The 18293-nt window shown below is 36.6% G+C and overlaps 1 protein-coding gene across 1 annotated transcript; it reads right to left on the reverse strand.

Annotated features, from left to right (window-relative positions):
* Positions 1 to 5283: 5283 nt before the first annotated feature.
* On the reverse strand, positions 5284 to 16886 carry LOC122062716 (probable magnesium transporter NIPA1). Its single transcript, XM_042626360.1, has 9 exons — positions 16580 to 16886; positions 16293 to 16497; positions 16010 to 16066; positions 13787 to 13877; positions 13548 to 13708; positions 13105 to 13232; positions 12889 to 13026; positions 8518 to 8610; positions 5284 to 6049 (listed from the first exon to the last, which is right to left on the reverse strand). Exons 2-9 carry the CDS (start codon positions 16417 to 16419, stop codon positions 5744 to 5746), a joined length of 1101 nt encoding a protein of 366 aa, XP_042482294.1. The 5' UTR covers positions 16420 to 16497; positions 16580 to 16886; the 3' UTR covers positions 5284 to 5743.
* Between the last annotated feature and the right edge of the window lie 1407 nt (positions 16887 to 18293).

An 18293-nucleotide genomic window follows, 5' to 3' on the forward strand; every position in this document is an offset into this window, starting at 1 on the left:
CGCCCTCTACTGGCCCCTCTCCAGAGCCTATTCCTATTGTACCATCTTTTGTTCCTAAAATCGCTTAACCCATTGGGCAAGCTCCCTCTTCTCATCCCATGCTCACTTGCTAACGCACAAGTGCTTCTTGTCGTCCTCCTAATTGTCTCACCTTGGTTGTTTCCAAACATCCTCTTTCAGTCTCTATGGAACCCTCCTGTTATATACTAGACTGTTCAGGTACCTAATTAATTGGAGAGCAACAATGGCGGATGAGTTGGTTAGGAATGGGTCTTGGGTACTTGTTCCCCCTTCAACTTCCCAAAATATGGTGGACTCCAAATGGGTATTCCGAATCAATTGGAATGCTGATGGTACTATCGAATGCTACAAAGCAAGGTTAGTTGCTAAAGGCTTTCATCAGCAGCCTGTTGTTGATTTTGTTGAACTTTCAACCTAGTAATAAGGCGATCATTATCTTTCTAATTCTCTCCTTGGCTGTGACCAATGGCTGGTCTGTGTGCCAACTCGATGACCAAAATGCCTTCTTGCATGAACATCTCTTGGAGACAGTGTTTATGGCCCAACCACGGGGATTCATTGATCCTTTTCAACCTAACTATGCTTGTCATCTAAAGAAAACTCTTTTAAGGCTTGAAGCAAGCACCTCGTGTGTGGTACAATCGTCTTAAGGTTTTGCTGCTTCCAAAAATGATACTCCCTTGTTTATTTATCAGGTATGTGATGTGATCATTTATTTATTTTTATCTATGTTGATGATCTCCCCGTTACGGGAAACAACTCTGCTGCAATTCAGTCTCTGCGTCATGCCTTATATTCTACATTTTCTATAAAGGATCTGGGTCTATTGCGTTATTTTCTTAGAATCGAGTTACTCGATCCTCAACTAGGTTACTCCAAACCCAAAGGAAGTATCTACATAGTTCTGGTATGGCTGAGGCAAAACTTATTTCCATTCCAGTTGCACCGGGTTCCTCCCTTTCTCTGATGTTTATGAATATAGAAGGGTTCTTGGTTCTTGTAAGATCAAACACCAAGAAACACGAATAATAAAGAGACAATAGATCTGTACGACACAGAGATTTAACGAGGTTCATACACCAGAGTGGTGTGCTACGTCCTCGGGCGAAGAAGAAGATGATTCACTTTGCAGAAGAGAAATTACACCCTAGCAGTGGCGAGAAAAAACTCGCCCTGAAACCCTAGCTACGTGAAAACCCTGGAATACAATGACTTTCTCAACAAGCAACAGTACATTATATATACTCCAAATCGCGGGTCGACCCATCGGGTCCCGGTCGATCCGATCACAGATCTCAGAAAATTTTCCATTCGGGTCGCCACCACAATATGTCGAATTGGGTCAATCTTCAAAACGGGTCAAGAATTCAAGACAAACTTAACAGTTCTCATTTGATTTCTTGGTCCTCAAAGAAACAACCGGTTGAAAATTCACTTGCTCCTTGTATAGTTCATATGGTATGATGATATGAGTCAGCATGAGGAGCTGGCAACATCTGACATGGCAAACAGGCGCAGGAGCACTCGGCTGACAAGGAGAACGGTTATCTTAGGGGATTTTGTATGAGGGACCACTAGAGGATAAAGGCATAACAGAATTAGTTAGGATTGAGAAAGGGGAATGATTGTAAGGGAATATTATGAATGTATATAAAGGAGGCATAGGCGGCATATGAAAGTAGAAAAATTAATTCTCTTCTCTTCATTACTTCTTCTTCTCCAGGAGGTTCCACCCTCGAAGTGGCTCTGTTCTTCTCCCCTGTAGGACCCTATCATATGATACATATGTAATTTATCAAATTCTCTTGAATATTCAGGAATTATATTCATTATCCAGATTTCCACTTATGTATTCAAATGGAATTTATTTTCTAGTCCTAACTAGGTAAAAGGCCTATTTTTCTTTGACAACCATTTTCAAGTTTGTTTCTTTTACTTCATTTAATGTATGGGCTAGATTTGGATTGTTTGGTTTGATTTTTTACCATTTCAATCATTTCATAACAGTCACCCACGCGTGCATTTTTTGTATGGTGCTAAAAAATTTGTTTCGCCAAACGCGTAAAATGCACATGTGTTGGATTCTAGTATATATATATATATATATATACACACATATACATATACATGAATGTATCTTTGGGCTTGTAGGAAAAAAAATTAAATCTAATGTAACCTCTTGTGGTGAGTGAGTCCCCTTCTGAGTTTGAAGCCCTCTTACAATTGAATCTTATAAATTTAAGTTGAGTGAGTCCCCAAGCAACTCTGAGTTAAACAGTCCTCTTTGAAGGTTAAGAGGTCGTCTTCAACCCTAGTTATCTTGCACTTGATTTCATACTGGAAATAAATTTCTCTATATATGTATTAGTTTACCTTTTTTTTTTTAGCTACATAGGAAGGGAAGCTAAATAAATGCCATCACATGTTTAACATTCTGAAATGGTCAAAACATAAACCGTTTTGTTCCATTTTCAAAATATTACACATCTGGCTGATACTGACCATTCTGTTCCGTTTTCTCGTTATCTTTCTCCCTCATATATACCTTTACCAGTCACCCGTGCATAGCACACGGGTTTCTCCACTAGTTTCACTATTATATAGCTGGCACAACTAGCCTCGACCAACCACATAAGATGCACGAGATGCTACCTCCGCAGGTCAAGGAGCCCAGAAGCAACACTGGCGTGTGGGATAAGTGGATACCTCTTCATCTGGTTTTATCCTCCAAACTCATTTTACACCATTCATGGGGTGGGGAGACTGGGGATAAGGGTGTCAATTCAAATCAATACTGAAAACCATAACCATACTAAAGCTTTGGTATGAGAAAATGATTTTTTTTCTTGGTACGGTATGACATCGAGATCTAGGATAAAATTGTTCGGTATGTATCAAATTGTTATTGAATAATAAAAACCGAACTGAATTTTGAAATATATATATATATATATATATACAAAAAAAGGCAAAAAGTAGCAAAAATACTGTACCTAATGGTATCAAACACCCAAACGGTACTGAATATAAACCGTATTACATACGGAGCCAATACAATATCGGTATTGAAATATATGATTTTTTTCTCCATGTGGAATCATATTGGTATTGGATCTTAGCTTGTTGTACCATACCTAATACTAGTATCATAATGAATTGACACCCTTAATTGGGGACCACCTCTAAGGTGTGGTGACCATGCCCGTGTATGGTGTGAAATGAAGTTGGAGGGTACAATGGGAGAGTAACCAAATTCTGAAAATTAAACAGAGAGCTTAACAAACTTCACAATGATCATTGAGTGGATTCCATATTTGTTGGAATTTGGAGGTGGCATGAACATTTTGCAGGACTATGAGACTTGCCCAGCTTCTATATGTGCCATCTCATTTCCTTATCAAAGCAGGCGAGAGTGGGCATGCTTTCATCACTTCCGTGCTCTTAGTTGGCCATTGAGGAACGTGATGGTCTACAGGGAAAAACATTGGGTGAAGATGATTAACTTAATGTTGTTGAGGTCATTAGCATAACTTGCCTTGACGAGACTGGGGAAGAACCAGTCCCAAGGACATAAGGGTATTAAGTTTTACTACATAGTCCAACCAAATTTCTTAGTTTTAAGAAGGAAAATAGAGTTGAGAAATGTTGGGGAGAGCTTTAGCCAAGATTGGATGATCTTAGCTCCAGCCCTCTATAGTTTATGCAGCCACATCATCAAAACCTAAAAGGAGTTGCTATTTTTGATAAGTGAGATCTCTTTTTAATCTAATCCATTTGAAGCTTTTTTTTTTTTTTTTTTTTTTTTTTTTTTTTTTTTTTTGATGATGTAGTTACATAAACCGTAGATGGTTGGAGCTAAGATCATCTGATTTTAGCTCGAATTCTCTTTAACATTTCTCAATAAAGAAACAATTTAAAAATATAATAACCATATGGCAAAGCAGCAGTATGGATGGGTTGCTTGCTTAAAAACACAGTCCCGACTGTTTCACTCACATGGTTGATGATGAGATTCAGATCTTCTTCAGCCGGGGGTGGCTTTCTCTCTCCTATTATATGTCTTGCTAGTCCCTCTTGAGCTACCCCAATCGAAATTGTTGATTGATGATGTCGCAGTTTCCAATTATATACATAGGTAAGCACATGTCTTTATGAAAAAAAAAAAAATCATGAATTAACCATAGGTCAAAAATTATGTGCAAAAATTCATTCATGTCCCAACTTGAATGCATTTTTTCCTGTGTATTTGAATGGTCCATAATTATAATTTTAATTTCTTTTTCTCCATGTACAGATCTTGGATTGGGTTCAAATTTCAAGAGCAGACAGGGAGGGTTCTATTTCTGGGCCAAACTTATACGGTCAAGTGGCAGATATTAATTGGGATATTATGAAACTTAGCGACACATCCATAATGCTATCACCTACATTTATCATATTTAGTAAGAGTTTAAGGTAGTTGGACAATCACTTGATTGTAAAAGTTTACATATTTGAAAGACTTATTCCACTCGTCTTTACTTGCAACGAGATGGAGCCTTCAAAGACCCCAGATCCTCTAGTTAGCTACCAAATTGATAATGGCACCTGGGATTTCATTTTTTCCCTTCCATTCCTAAGGCATTAGGCTAAGTAGTTAGTACATATGCCCAAATAATTGTGAACCGATTTGGTAGCTCTGACTATGCTGTCCTCCTGGAATTGCACTAGAATTAAAAAATTTCTCTACTCTTTAGTATAGCTTTGACATGGAGAACAGAACTGCATACCTTGCAATCTAGAACACATCTATCACATTTAGCGGCCGAGGAGAATCTTACATATGCTGTTGTGGAATTTATATGAAAGAAGCTCGACCACTTGCAACACAATCTTCTTTCAGCCAAATCTGAGGATGGATTTTCAGTGCATAATCCATACCAGCTTGATTCCTCAGCAGTATGGCAATGATTAGGAAAGTAGGTGAAAGCCATATAGGAAAAACAAGGAGAAGATAGCTTTTATGGATTCACAAAAGTTGTCGTCAGGTAATCCTGTTTCGGCCAAGATCAAAAACCTAAAGGTGCAAAAAGCCTTGAACCCAAGAGTTGTTTTACAAGATGATACAGTCCATACAAACCTTGACAAGATGGAACCTACATTTGCTTTACTTAAAAAAGATCCAATAATACCTGCAAAGGCATAAAAAGTGCCATACTAGCACCAATGAAAATTGGGCATTGTATCCTACATGTAGTGCAAGAGAAGTTACACAGTTTCACATTGAGATAAGCTTCACAAGATTACGAGGTTGCTTTATAAGGAGTGCTATGAATATAGAGTGCACACATCAACACTAAAATGAATTCACGTCTTTATACATCAACTCCTATTACATCCTAAGACCACCCATAATCATAATGAAACATAATCAACTGCTAAATTCCTTGAAGAAACCAATAACAATCATCAATGTGGTGGGTTTGCAAAGCACAATAGCAGAAAACAACCTCAAAGTTTAGCATCAAGAGGCATGATGAACGCTCAATAGGCTTCTGCAGATGCTTTCTACCCATAGGACCTCGAAGAAAAAAATTTGTCAGTGGGTTAAGAATCAAGCAGACATCCTCAAATTCTTCCATTTACATGTTCATTTGCTTCTTTGAGATTAGAGGAGAGCGTTTTCCTAAGGGGTATAACTCCAGAGATTATAAATCAATGGTCAAAATGTGATTGTATATCCCTATCTAGAGCTTGGGTTAAATTTGATAGAACTGGAGGCTGAGCTTGAACTTGTGAGGATATGAAGTTCATTGTTTGGACTTGTGAAGATGGGAGGAACATTGTTTGGACTTGTGAAGAGCAGAGGATCATTGTTTGGACTTCGAAAGATACTGGGATCAGTGTTTGGAGTTGCAAAAATAGAGGTTTGCGGGGACACATCATTACCCATATCCTTGGTCTTATGGAGAAGGAAGGTTCCAGCAAGAATGGTCAAAAAGCCGCACAATTCTGTTGCAATCTGTGATGCATTTTGTGAGTTCCAGTCCTGAAGCAGAAACAAGAAAACAGATCGGCAGCTATGAATTGTAGTGATCAAATTGGTAACTTAATTTTCAACAATAACTCACAACTATATATATACAAACAGAAAAACCATTAGAAGGAATTTTGTATTATGAGGCAAGATCAATTAACTGGCATGTGTTTTGAAGTCATTAACAAGACATGGAATTAACTGAAGTTCTAATTTCTAAATGCACTGACCATCTTTCAGAGTAGGTGGTTAGACTTCTCTATTGAGGAACTGGATATACAAGAGATGCATTTTCACATGGACAAACAAAGTGCACTGCAAGTTATCGCATGCTTTTGAATCTCATATTGTAGGTAACAGATCTCAAATACGTAAAATGGACAAAATAATTACCAGATCCTAACATAGGAAAACAATAATAAAGATGATGATAAAAGAAGATTCCAACTGATTGTAATAACGTATAGTCAGAAAAACGGTGCAAAAGATGGATCAAACTTCCAATTATGCCCTTTATCTAGTACTACTAGAGTTATCAGTCCCTGAAAAGCAATTGCAGTCTTAACTTTTCTAATAAAACAGTGATTAGTGGCTGGGGAAAAAACAATTCTTTGCAATCTCAACTTCCCAAGTCAAGAGATAACGCAAGGTGTTTATAGGCCATGGCTCCATCATCCCAACATTCCATGCATTAGATAAATAAAGATGTCTTTCAATTGTCTTACCTATTTATTTATTTTTTCCAATTGGATTTGGGCTGCAAGTCTATTCAAATTCATTCTAATCAGGAATCATATTAAAATTTGAGGTTATTGGCGGAAAATTTCTCTCTTAATTTTGGATAGGTGAAAAGACAAATGAAGGTAACATCGACATTGAAAATGGAAATACAGGGCAATTGGGAAGTTAATTTAAAATTTTGTAGCAGGGGAAATTCAAATATATGACCTCCCTCTATCACATAACTTTACGGTTGACCACTAATCCAACTGTTGTAGATAGAATTTAGTCTATTTGGGTCAATGATGAAGTTGCATTAGACATTGATTCAATATGGAGGCCTAGACGTAAGTCTAGAGGCCCACAAGGGACAGGTGGCAGTCCAATAAGATGAAAACATGCTTTGGGTAGTTATGTTATAGGTCGAGACTTATTTTCTTGAATTTCAATGTAATAGACTGAGCTGAAAACCAGCTTTAGGTAGCTGTGTATATGGGATTGGAATCCTAGACCTTATTTCTTCCTCATTTTGACAGAATTGAAAGAATGAAAAAATATATGGATTAACCTAAATATAGACTAACAACGAAAGGACACAACAGCATAGCATACTTAATAAGATCTTAGATATTGAAGTTACAATCTGCAGTTGAGGTCAATAGGATGCATGCTGCACAATATGTGTCCATGCATAATTCCTCGTGCACCAAATCCTCAGCCAGATGCAATGTTACAAGGGTATGTCTCTAGGAATCAGATCCATCGAAGCATCAAATCTCAGGATACAAGCTGACAAATATAGATTGTGTAACCATATAGGGTACATGGACCTCATAAAAATTACATACAAATTTTATTTTTTTTTCCTCTCTCTCTCTCTCTTTGTGCAAATATACAATTTCCAAGTAAACAAGTTATTTATATACATCACCATTGATATCGAATATGAAAACACTTAGCAACAAAAGAACAGAATTATGAACTTAAATGTAATATCGAACAATAAACAGCAAAGTTTGAAAGGGGAAAGACTTGTAACACCAGGCCATAGTTTATGTTGGGTCGATGTCCAGTTATTGATACATTTCACAACTCCCCGCTCCCCCACCCCCCAAAAAAAAAGAGTGCAGTAAAGTAATAAAGCAGAATAAGATATGGAGGATCCGACAGATATCCCACCCCATACCAATGTCTTGGCGTTGATTACAGGTACTAAGTTTAAAATGAAGGCTTCAGTGTCCTAGGATGCATCGTGTATGCATGTCATACCAATCACTATCCCAATGTGAATAATTTTGATTAATTTGTGATTTGCAAACCGATAATCAGTAAAGTTTTCTAACAGAAAAGAAGTGAATTTACAAAGAGAACCAAACAACACAAATTTCCGTTGAAGGAATCACGATGTCCAGCTATTGACACATTTCACAACTTCCCCCTCTCCCCCCACCCCCCCCCACAAAAAAAAAAAAAAAAAAATAGTACAGTAAAGTAAGGAAGCAGGATAAGATATGGAGGATCGGACAGATTTCCCACCCCAAACCAATGTCTTAGCGTTGGTTACAGGTACTAAGTTTAAAATGAAGGCTTCAGTGTCCTAGGGTGCATCATTTATGCATGTCATACCAATCACTATCTCAATGTGAATAATTTTGATTAATTTGTGATTTGCAAACAGAAAATCAGTAAAGTTTTCTAACAGAAAAGAAGTGAATTTACAAAGAGATCCAAACAACACAAATTTCCGTTGAAGGAATCACCTTGAACATGATCATGCTGGCAAGGATTGTGAATGAAGTGAACATGACATAGTAGACAGGAGATATGACAGCGGTGTTAAAGGTGTCCAATGCCTGCAAATAAGACCTAATTATGAGATTAAGCATCTTCAAGAGTCGGGGGAAGAAAAATAAAACACTACACAGCTAATTCTGAAACATTAAGCACCATCAGTGAGTAGATACTTAATGGTGACTGGTAATTTCACAAAATGCTAAGATACTTAGAGAGAATAGCTTATTTGAAAGGAAACTGAAATATCCCAGGCAAAGGTAAAATACATCAAACATCATAAGTAGCTGGTAATTTCATTTATAATCATAACTGTGCACAAGCCCGTATTTCAGGTTGCCGGTACTCGTATGGTCCAGTTGCAACTTTCCTATGATGCAACAATTTGAAATGAAAACTCATGATTTTTTGAAGATGATTGGCAATCCCCAAAAAAGGAATTGGAGGAATCATTTTATCTGGTAGAACTTGGAGTGGCTTATGATAAGCCTGAAATCCATTGTTAATACTTTAATAATTCATTGTTAGTACCTTTATTAGAAGAATATCTGCTCCCTGAAGATCACAATTTTTATAAAGGCTTCTATAATGGTCTAGGGCAGGAATTATTCAGTCAGGGTTTACTGTATGACTGACATAAGGTGCAAACAACAGAAATTTGTTTCGTAAAAAAATCCAAAATGTTTTCTTTTTCTTTAAGCTTTCTGTACAAATGAACAACAATTGAAAAACCTACCTCTCTTCTTCCTATTTTCTTTTATTCTCTTATTCTTTTTCTCTTTTCTTTTCTTCTTTTGCTGTCTCTTTCTTGGTTGAAAGAATTGGATCGGAATCAGTCAATTTGAATCGAAATTCTGCTTAATGCCAATTCCCAAACCCCTATCTTGGATCAGCCATAAATGCACTTGGATATTAAATTTTTTGGCCATTTTCTCCTTCCTTCAGTCAGTAAAACAGAGGATTATCAATGAAATTTATCTCTTGTAGCAAGATTTACCTTGCAATAGGAACTCCAAGAAAATCAGAGATCTGTAGAAATGATTGCTTCTTCTTCCTGATTTCATTTTCTAGGTTTCCAGACGATTTTGACCAGTTCTTTCAATCTGATTTGAATCGAAATCAACGGAGGCTGATTCCATGACCTGTCAAGGGGTCTTGTCAAGGTTTTAAACCTTGGTCTCTAGAGGAGAATCAAAAAGTCCCCGACTTATTGTTTATGTGTCTAAGATATATAACCACTTCGATGTCCTATTATTTTAGGTTTCTTTCATTAGGAGTTTACATGGGAAAACGTGGATAAGAGTCCTATAACAGAGCCAAATTAGTTAGATAAGGTATAGGACTTAAAGAGAGCAAAATTAAAGCGATATTGACTATTGAGTAAGGAAATTATGTTCTATGCTCCATTCTTTTTTACGTAAGGAGTGCAAAGTTTAAAAAAAAAAAAATGATTGTAAAAATTTTCCATTATAGAAATAGATGATGTCATAGTTGCAAGGCATCGCCTAGGTAACAAGGCACTTTCAACGCCCTAGCCATGCTGTTACCTTTATGGATGCACAAAAAGCAACAGCCTTGATCACCTGGGCATCGCCTTGGACACCTTGGGTTGGCTCATGACATGGGTGGACTTTGTTGATTGGTCATTTTTATTATTCTTTTTGTTATATTAAATTGATTGTTTTTCTGATTATTATTAGCTTGTGTTATATTAAAAATATTTTTTTTTTGTTCCTTGAAATATGCTTTATTTTTTTTATGAATATATGTATATTATATCCTTCACTTTGTTTATTATATACTAGTTTTCTCAAATTAGGTCATTAGACTCATTACTAGCATTAGAGATCTCATTATGACATAAATAATACATAGCATGTATGATGCAGATCAAAGCTTGAAGAAGAAGACAAAGACAAGAGTCAGAAATTACTGTTCACGAAACACTGTTCACATGGACAGTAACTCGTGTTACTGTTCCTGTGACTGTTCACGTTCACGTGAACAGTAAAGTGGTTCAATGTTTTATATTTCAGTTTCCTATTTAGTTTAGTTAGTTTCTATTTACTTCATGAGCAATATAGTCAAGTTAGTTTCCTATTTTGTTAGTCTAAGGAGTTTCTATTTTATAACTTCGATTAGTTGCATTTTGTGTTTAATTGTTAGTTTCTAATTTATTCTTACTTGGTTAGCGTTAGACACAAATTAGAAAGTCCTATTTCAGTCCATTAGTTTCCTTTTTTATTATTTCTTTGTGTCCAAGCAATGTAAGGCTATTTAAAGCCTATCAATTATAATGAGAAGACAGATTTGAGTGAAACAAAAAAAAGATGGCTTATGCTATTGTGCTGTGGGATGCAGTTGGGTGAGATGCCTAAACCTGAGGGTGAAATGCTCATTTACTAATTCTTCTCCCCCTTCTCAACCTTCCATCAAATTCTGTTTCTTTTCTTATTTTCCTTTTATTTGTTTGCTATGAGAGAGTGTTTGAGAGCTAGAACTAAGCTTATTGGAGGACATATTCTCTATTCATCCAGAATTCCAAATCCTGCCTGGGATTAGGATCACTTATGATTCTAATTCTATATTAATGTATACCTAGGGCACCTAGGCGCATGGTCACTGCTTTGGGTCGCCTTGTCTCCTTGACAACTGCTGTGGTTGTTAGAGAAGTAGAGTAGACATGTATGGTTCTCCAATATAGTCCACAAGTTTATACCCAAAAAATATAAATTGTAATAAGGGAAGTAAAATATCTCCCTTACTTTACCCTACTTTCGTTTATTATATTTTGAAACAAACAGAGCCCTTAGATTATCTTACTTTAGGGAAATTTATGTCGAAACAAATGGAGTGTACATATATGTTGTTCAGGAATTTTTCAGATTTTTGGTAATGAAGTTAAGTGGTTATGGATGCTTACAGTTTCAGCATGGAGTGAGGGTGTGTTTACTTTTTTTCTATCTCTATTATTTTTTGTCTTTCCTTCAATTCTCTTTTGTATATTTCTCTGTTAGTCGATTGCGTCATCTTATTTATTCTCTCTTTTATGCTCTGTTACTGGTCTCAGTCCCAGTTTCCGCAACTTATATAATGTTTCTTTACTAGTTTAATCTTTATTTTATTTTCTGAGAACTTCACTGGTTATCTCTTTGTTATTCTGGTCTCTATTTTCTTAGTTACCTCTGCTAGCCCTTGATTCTGGTGGAAATAAAGTGACAAAAATTGAAACTTAGGGCCGTTGTTTCCTCAGAGATAAGCTTATAAAGTCCTCTCAAATTGAATTTACCTTATCTGAGCTAGGGTTTAAGAGATACAGGTTTTCTTCTTAAGACCCTAAACCTGATTTTATCAGATTTCATAATTTATGGGCTTAATTATGTTGCCTATTTTCTGATCATATGAGCTCTAGTTCCCTTAATTGGGCCCCTTGCCTGCAGGCTATTTTAGATCTCTGATCACTGCATGCATCATGAAGGTTAGCACGTGGAAGTCTGCCATTACTGCGATATTGGTTTACGATTCAGTTTTATCTTTAGTAAGCTAACGTTCTTTTTATTTTAAAGATCATATAGTGGTCATAGTCAATTGTTAAGCCAGCAGGAGTCTTAATTTTTTGTTTAAGAAAAACCCAACCCTAGTATGCGTTGCATAAATGATAACACTTGCCCATTTTATGTACAAATTCAGCGTTAATAGGAGTTCTTCAAGTCAATTGAAGCCATTATGTAATTCCTACTATTTTTGTTCTGAAATAAAGTACAGGTCTCTTAGGGGATATCAAGGAGTCTTAAGTAGCCGAAAGACAATTGTAAAGTAGTGAAGGAGTGTCTTCTTCCCCTTTTTTAGGGGGAGGGGGTTGCGTTTTGGAGTAAAAATATCTAAACATCCTCAGACAACAATTAAAAAAAAAAAAAAACATAGATAATTACTGATAAATGAACACTGGAAAGCATACGATGGACTCTTAGGAGTAATAATCTCAATGAAAGAAAAGAAATAGTCATCACAGACTCCGCCTGCGGATTCAACCATCTAAAGAAACAGAAGTATGATGCAAAGATGAATGGCAGCATTACAGTCAATACTAACTACTAAATCTATAAGAAGTCTGTAATAGTTTCACCAAAGTTTAAGCATTTATGACTTGAGGTCCTATGATTGTGCTTTTCCAAGTACAACAATGTCAATCTATAGAGAAAGTATATGGGAAGAAACAATTTTTTTCTTTGTAATCATCTACTTTAACATGCCATGGTTTTATTACTTCATTTTAAGCATGGTTTGAATAAAAGTATAAGACTGATTTTGTAACCCATTTTCAAGACTTCCTAGGTTACCTTGTTCAAATAGTCCAACTGCAGGAGACAACAGATAATAACAACCAAAGTGAAGAACCATGTCTGAAAGTATTTGAATTGATTTGATCCTGAAAATGTCAACTTCAGAGCAATTCCCAATGCTTTCACACTCATAACCTACAGCATTGAGAATTTGAGAAAAATGAGGAGCAAGAACTATGGTTTCTAGTTGTCCAAGCTGCAAAAGAAGTATACCGTAAGGGATCCCATGAGCGAGCAGATTCCAACATATACCACCATATGTGTTTGCCCATATTTTGGTACAAACAAGAAAATGAGGACAAGAACCATAATCACAACTATGCAAGTGTAAACAATGAAACCTGTTGGAACCAAGAATTCAGAGGTCAGTTTTACAGGCACCAATCATGAAACTGAGGGGTGGATTTAGCAAGATGTAATTATATGAATTTATTACTATATAAGATGGCTCCAGTCCCAGTTTCCTAGATTCAGAAAAGGAAAAATCTAACTGAAAACGCATAATTATAAGATCTAGAATGCATAGTGTAAGATGAATAGGAATTCCAAGAACTCATGCTAAACATAAACGAAAGAAGAATGGAAAATCTGCAACGAGCAGAGGACCTCGGGGAGAGTAAACCCAAAAGAGATATGCTTAGAATCAGGCAAGTTACCTGGCTCAGTAGCTAGTTGCCATACTTGCTTTACTGAATCAATAGCTCTTTCTTGTGGAGCATGTAAGACGATACTAACAGATCCCACCACACAAAGAAGACATCCAAGCATGCCAAAGATATGCAATTTCTCATTCAACATAAAATGAGCTAGCAGTGCGCTGCATAAAAGAACTTCACTTTAGAGAAAGAAAAAATTCTTTTATGAAAGAGGCATTGAATGCTATCTGATGATATACCTGATAATAATACTTAAAGCCCCCAATGGAGTTACAAGAATTGCAGGAGCGAATGCATAAGCAGCAAAATTAGCTACCTCACCAACAACCACTACAAAACCAAATAGTCAGTAATTTTATTAACAAATACAGTTTTTCAGGGGGGGTGGGGGGAATGATTTCTGTGACAAGGTTAATGAGATACATTTTTTTTTTTTTTTTTTTTTTTTCTTTTTTTGGTGGGGGTGGGGATTAGATTCAGCAAAAGCACAAGCATAACAACTGCCATGATTAGTACCTCAACCAGAATTTCCTGTGTATTTGTTAAGGTAGAAATTGGTTGAACATCTTATTTTCATATATTAGTTGTAGGTGAAAAAGTGTTAGTTTTTAAACAGCTCAACCCCATTGGACATTCTTGAAGATTTGCCTCTTTGAGAAAAGACTACATAAAGGTCACTGAAGACAAAGAGAAGCCAAACAGACTGTCATATGGATATGCCAGCACTTTATGACAAAATATCAGCAGGGGAATAAAGCTTGAATTTTGGAGACATATTTGATCTTGAGCTATTTCACAGACCGTGTTCGTATTCTTTTCTATAGTCTAGCAGGGAGATTAGATCTTCTATTCCACCATCCTTCCATAGAATTCCAATGCATATGCAAGATCTTTTGTGATTTGCCAGCACTTCTTATAGAAGGCTAGAGTAAGCTTTTTTGTTTCCCCCTCCCTTTTATCTTTTATGTCAACTGCTCTAGTAAACTCACTAGATGAGAATTTGTGCCATTTGAAGGTAATTTCTCCCAAAAACGTGTCCCCCTCTTCATCTTTTCTAGAAAATGTGCGATTTCATCATTGAAGTTATTCAAGTCCAAGCCTGCCAAGTATGGTCTATAGCCTCTCTCTAATGTATACAATTTTTCAAAGATAAAAATGGTGGAATATTCTTTTCTTCTACTCATAAGAAATTCTGTGCCCATCTCGTTTATGGCTGATGAATTCATCCATCATGCCTTCGCAATTCATGGAGATGAGATACTACCAGAGGAATATTAGGTCCCCACAAATATAATATATATATATATATTTTTTTTTTTTTTATTTATAGAATGCTTAAATTGGACTAGATCAATGTTTGGTGACTCCTTTCCATTCTTAAGTCCTCACAATCATCTAGTTGGATTGTTGGGGAAAAAACATTAGTTCTTCAAAAGATTGCACATGCACATATTGTCAAACTATTAGAATCTTACAGACTCATTTCTCACAAGAATTGAAAGGTCTTAGAGTGCCTTTACTAGCCTGCTCCTCACATCTCAGCACTCTGGAACATGTAACAAAGTGAAATCCATGCATAAAAGCTTTTATAGTGGAATAGTTAGTTCAATCTTTTAGTTCTTTATGCCACCCAATTAAAAGCAGGGGTATAGCTGAGTAATTGTCGTTATATAGAATTTAAGAAAACTAAATAGTCAGCTGGTAACATATGAGCATGTAGATTACATTATTCAGTTTTCATAAGAATGCAAACAAAGCCCAGCAGTTAATATAGGGTACCAAGGACTTTCAATCTCCATGTAAGAAGAACCATTTCTAGTTCATCCCACCAAATCCCCCCATAAAACAAGCATTGCATCCAATTACACCAAGAAGAATACAAAGATATTTAATAGCTCCACTTGGCTCCAATCAGAAATATGGCTCCTATCCCAAAAACATGCCCCTGAAGCACCAACCCCAGAGATGCCCAAATATAGTGAATGTCCCAGTGAAAACTAGTCAGGCCATCGTAATTCTTTTAATGGAACTCCACTAAGAAAATTTGTAATTGATAGTCGTGGGCATTTGGTCTAAATACAGAACTCCACTATGTTCAAAATGGAAAACAGGAGAGAAATTACGGGAAATCTTTTGATGGATTATTTGGTTCCTGGATGTAATGAAGGACACAGTGCCTAAAATTTTCCCTAAAGCAAGTGAGGCAAGCTAGATGAGTCGAAAGCATGTTTCTATAGCTTTTAGATTCATTGCTGAGTTTGTTCTTTGTATGTTTCCCATTTTAAAGACATATAATATGATTCAAAGCTTTACAAACCACCAATACCAATCGACACCATTTCGTAGTGCAAAAATGAGGGCAGGATCCGTGCCAGCTTAACAACCAAATGAAAAGGACTATGCAAAATATAGTAAAGAACTCGCTTTTTATTAATGCAAGGTTCCAGAACCATTAAACTTACTAGTCAGCAAACCGATCCACCACAAAGGCTCGTACAAGTACGTGTAACCCCCTGAACCTGAAGAGAAAGAAAGTAAAGTTGTGAAATTATTATAATTTCAATCTAAATCAGAAATCCATCATGAAGTAAAGAACTGAACAACGAATTCCAGCTCGGGATGAAAATCATTACCTGAATACAAAGAACTCGTGAAATTCATTAACAATAGAAGAGAAAGAGAACAAGATGAATTCAAACACTGGTTTCCTACTACGTCATTCAAAAGAGGAAACGAATGACAAACCTGCTCTTACTCCACTAGCCCCTGCTTTTTTTAGTCCTTTCTTCTTCACTATAAAGCTGGATCCGATAAAAAAGCTAGAGGAAACGGCCAAGATAAGGCCATGAAGGTTATCAGCAGAAAACGCCATCAGAGGGGATGAGACAAGAAGAAGAAGAACCCAAAAGATCAAGTCTGTTGCAGAGGCAATCTATCCCAAACCCAATTCCTAAAATCAAACAAATGCCAAAAAGTCAAGCCCATATATAGAACAAATTAAAAAGAAATGATGGCAATGAATCATTTCTTACCCTTCTCTATGTAGGTCCAGACGATCTGAAACTGCTTAAGGAAGACCCACCAAGCTCATTCAGAGATTGGAGATGATGTGACGATGACTGAGATGGGCTTCTTATATTACGAAATGCAATGCTGAAATTGATGTTGATGTGTTGATGGGTTATGTCCATAGGAGAAGCTTTCCCTTTGCAAATGGGTGAAGGAGGCCGGAGGGGATGAGGAAGATTGGGGCGGAGCGAAGAGCAACGGCATTTACGTTACGTCAAGAGCCCAAAACGAATACAAACACCTCACCACCAATTTAAGATGTCCTCCGCATCCCGCGTTTTCAGCCTTAAAAGAGAGGCCGTTGCTTCTCCTTCTTGCCCCTTTCTCATTTCAGTATCTTCCAAAATGCCCAAATCCAATGTTATTTACCCTACATGAGATTTTTTATTTTTATGGGAAAGTATTTTTTTGTGGGAGAGTGTAGTTCCTGTTTATGCACGAGAATTAATGGGAGTGCACTGACGGGGATGAATCCACACGAACGTCATTTTGCATTTCATGTGGGTAGTAACGCCATTTTGGGGGCACAAGTGTCTAAGCACAGCAGCACAAGGTCACACCTTCTCGCAAAAATTATTTTTTCCTTTATTTCTTTACAACTCTATAAGGTGTCAAATAAAAATACCTTATTTTTTCATCATCATAATAACATATTTTTAGAATGACATAATGGTAAATCAATTTTAAGTTAAGGTATAGGGTTTCACGTTCTCACAAAAAAAAAATCACACACTACCAATGTGGGAAAGATTCTACACAACACACCAATAGGTATTCTGAAAATGGTATCATTCGTATGGACCCACATTTAAAAAAACAAGTTAGAAGAAATATAAAAAATAAATAAATAAATAAAGAGAATAAAAGAACCCCGCCTGCTTGTGTGTCTCTATGCCTAGTCACTAGCATGCACAAAAAGACGGTGCTACCCCCTCCCCACCAAATGCCTCCACGCAACCTCCATCAATGTGTGCTTTGGCACAATGGCCACACAAGCGGGCAGGCTTCTTTTGCCCATAAAAGGATTATATAAGAGGGAAACTACACACTCATTGTGTAGCAATTTATTTTTCCTTAAATTACTTAGAAAATCCTTTCAACTCTAACTTAAAAAAGGTCTTTCGTTTTTCTTTCCTTTTTCTTTTTTTTTTTTTTTTTTTTGGTGGGGGGGAGGGGTGGGGGGAATAACTTGAAGAACTTTTGGACATTAAACGAAGGGCAATCAAAAGAAAGTTACATGTTCTAAATACATATATATGTGCCATTGAGACATTTTTTTTTTTAAGGGGTAGGTGGCTAATGAGTTACCCTTGTACCTATCTAGTTGTATAATTTAGTCCTGAGGATAAACCCTGATTACATACAGCCACACCTAACCCGTGTAACAAATCAATCATGGGGAGACTTGAGCTGGAGACATCTATTTATATATATATATATATATATATAACGCCTTTGGACCAGCAGAGCTACACTTGGGATGTTTATCATTGAGACACTCTTCTTTGCTAATGATGGATATTTAAGCATTCAACCTGACTAGTCCTGCAGTAGGGGTGCCAATCGATCGAGCCTAATCGGGCTTGGCCGTGTGAAATCCTTGCACTGTGAACGCTCTTTTACTTAAACGGGTCCAGGTTTGGGAGCATGGTATGGTTTGTAATCAGGCCGGTCGGT

The sequence above is a fragment of the Macadamia integrifolia genome, unplaced genomic scaffold, assembly GCF_013358625.1.
Source record: "Macadamia integrifolia cultivar HAES 741 unplaced genomic scaffold, SCU_Mint_v3 scaffold1094, whole genome shotgun sequence".
In the NCBI taxonomy this organism is placed as follows: domain Eukaryota; kingdom Viridiplantae; phylum Streptophyta; class Magnoliopsida; order Proteales; family Proteaceae; genus Macadamia; species Macadamia integrifolia.

Coding starts and splice junctions, on each gene's coding strand:
- LOC122062716 (XM_042626360.1), bottom strand. CDS start 16,419: ATGGCGTTTTCTGCTGATAACCTTCATGGCCTTATCTTGGCCGTTTCC. Junction 16,067..16,292: donor GGCTAGTGGAGTAAGAGCAG/GTTTGTCATTCG, acceptor CTTTCTCTTCAG/GTTCAGGGGGTTACACGTAC. Junction 8,611..12,888: donor AGTTGGACTATTTGAACAAG/GTAACCTAGGAA, acceptor TCTTATTTGCAG/GCATTGGACACCTTTAACAC.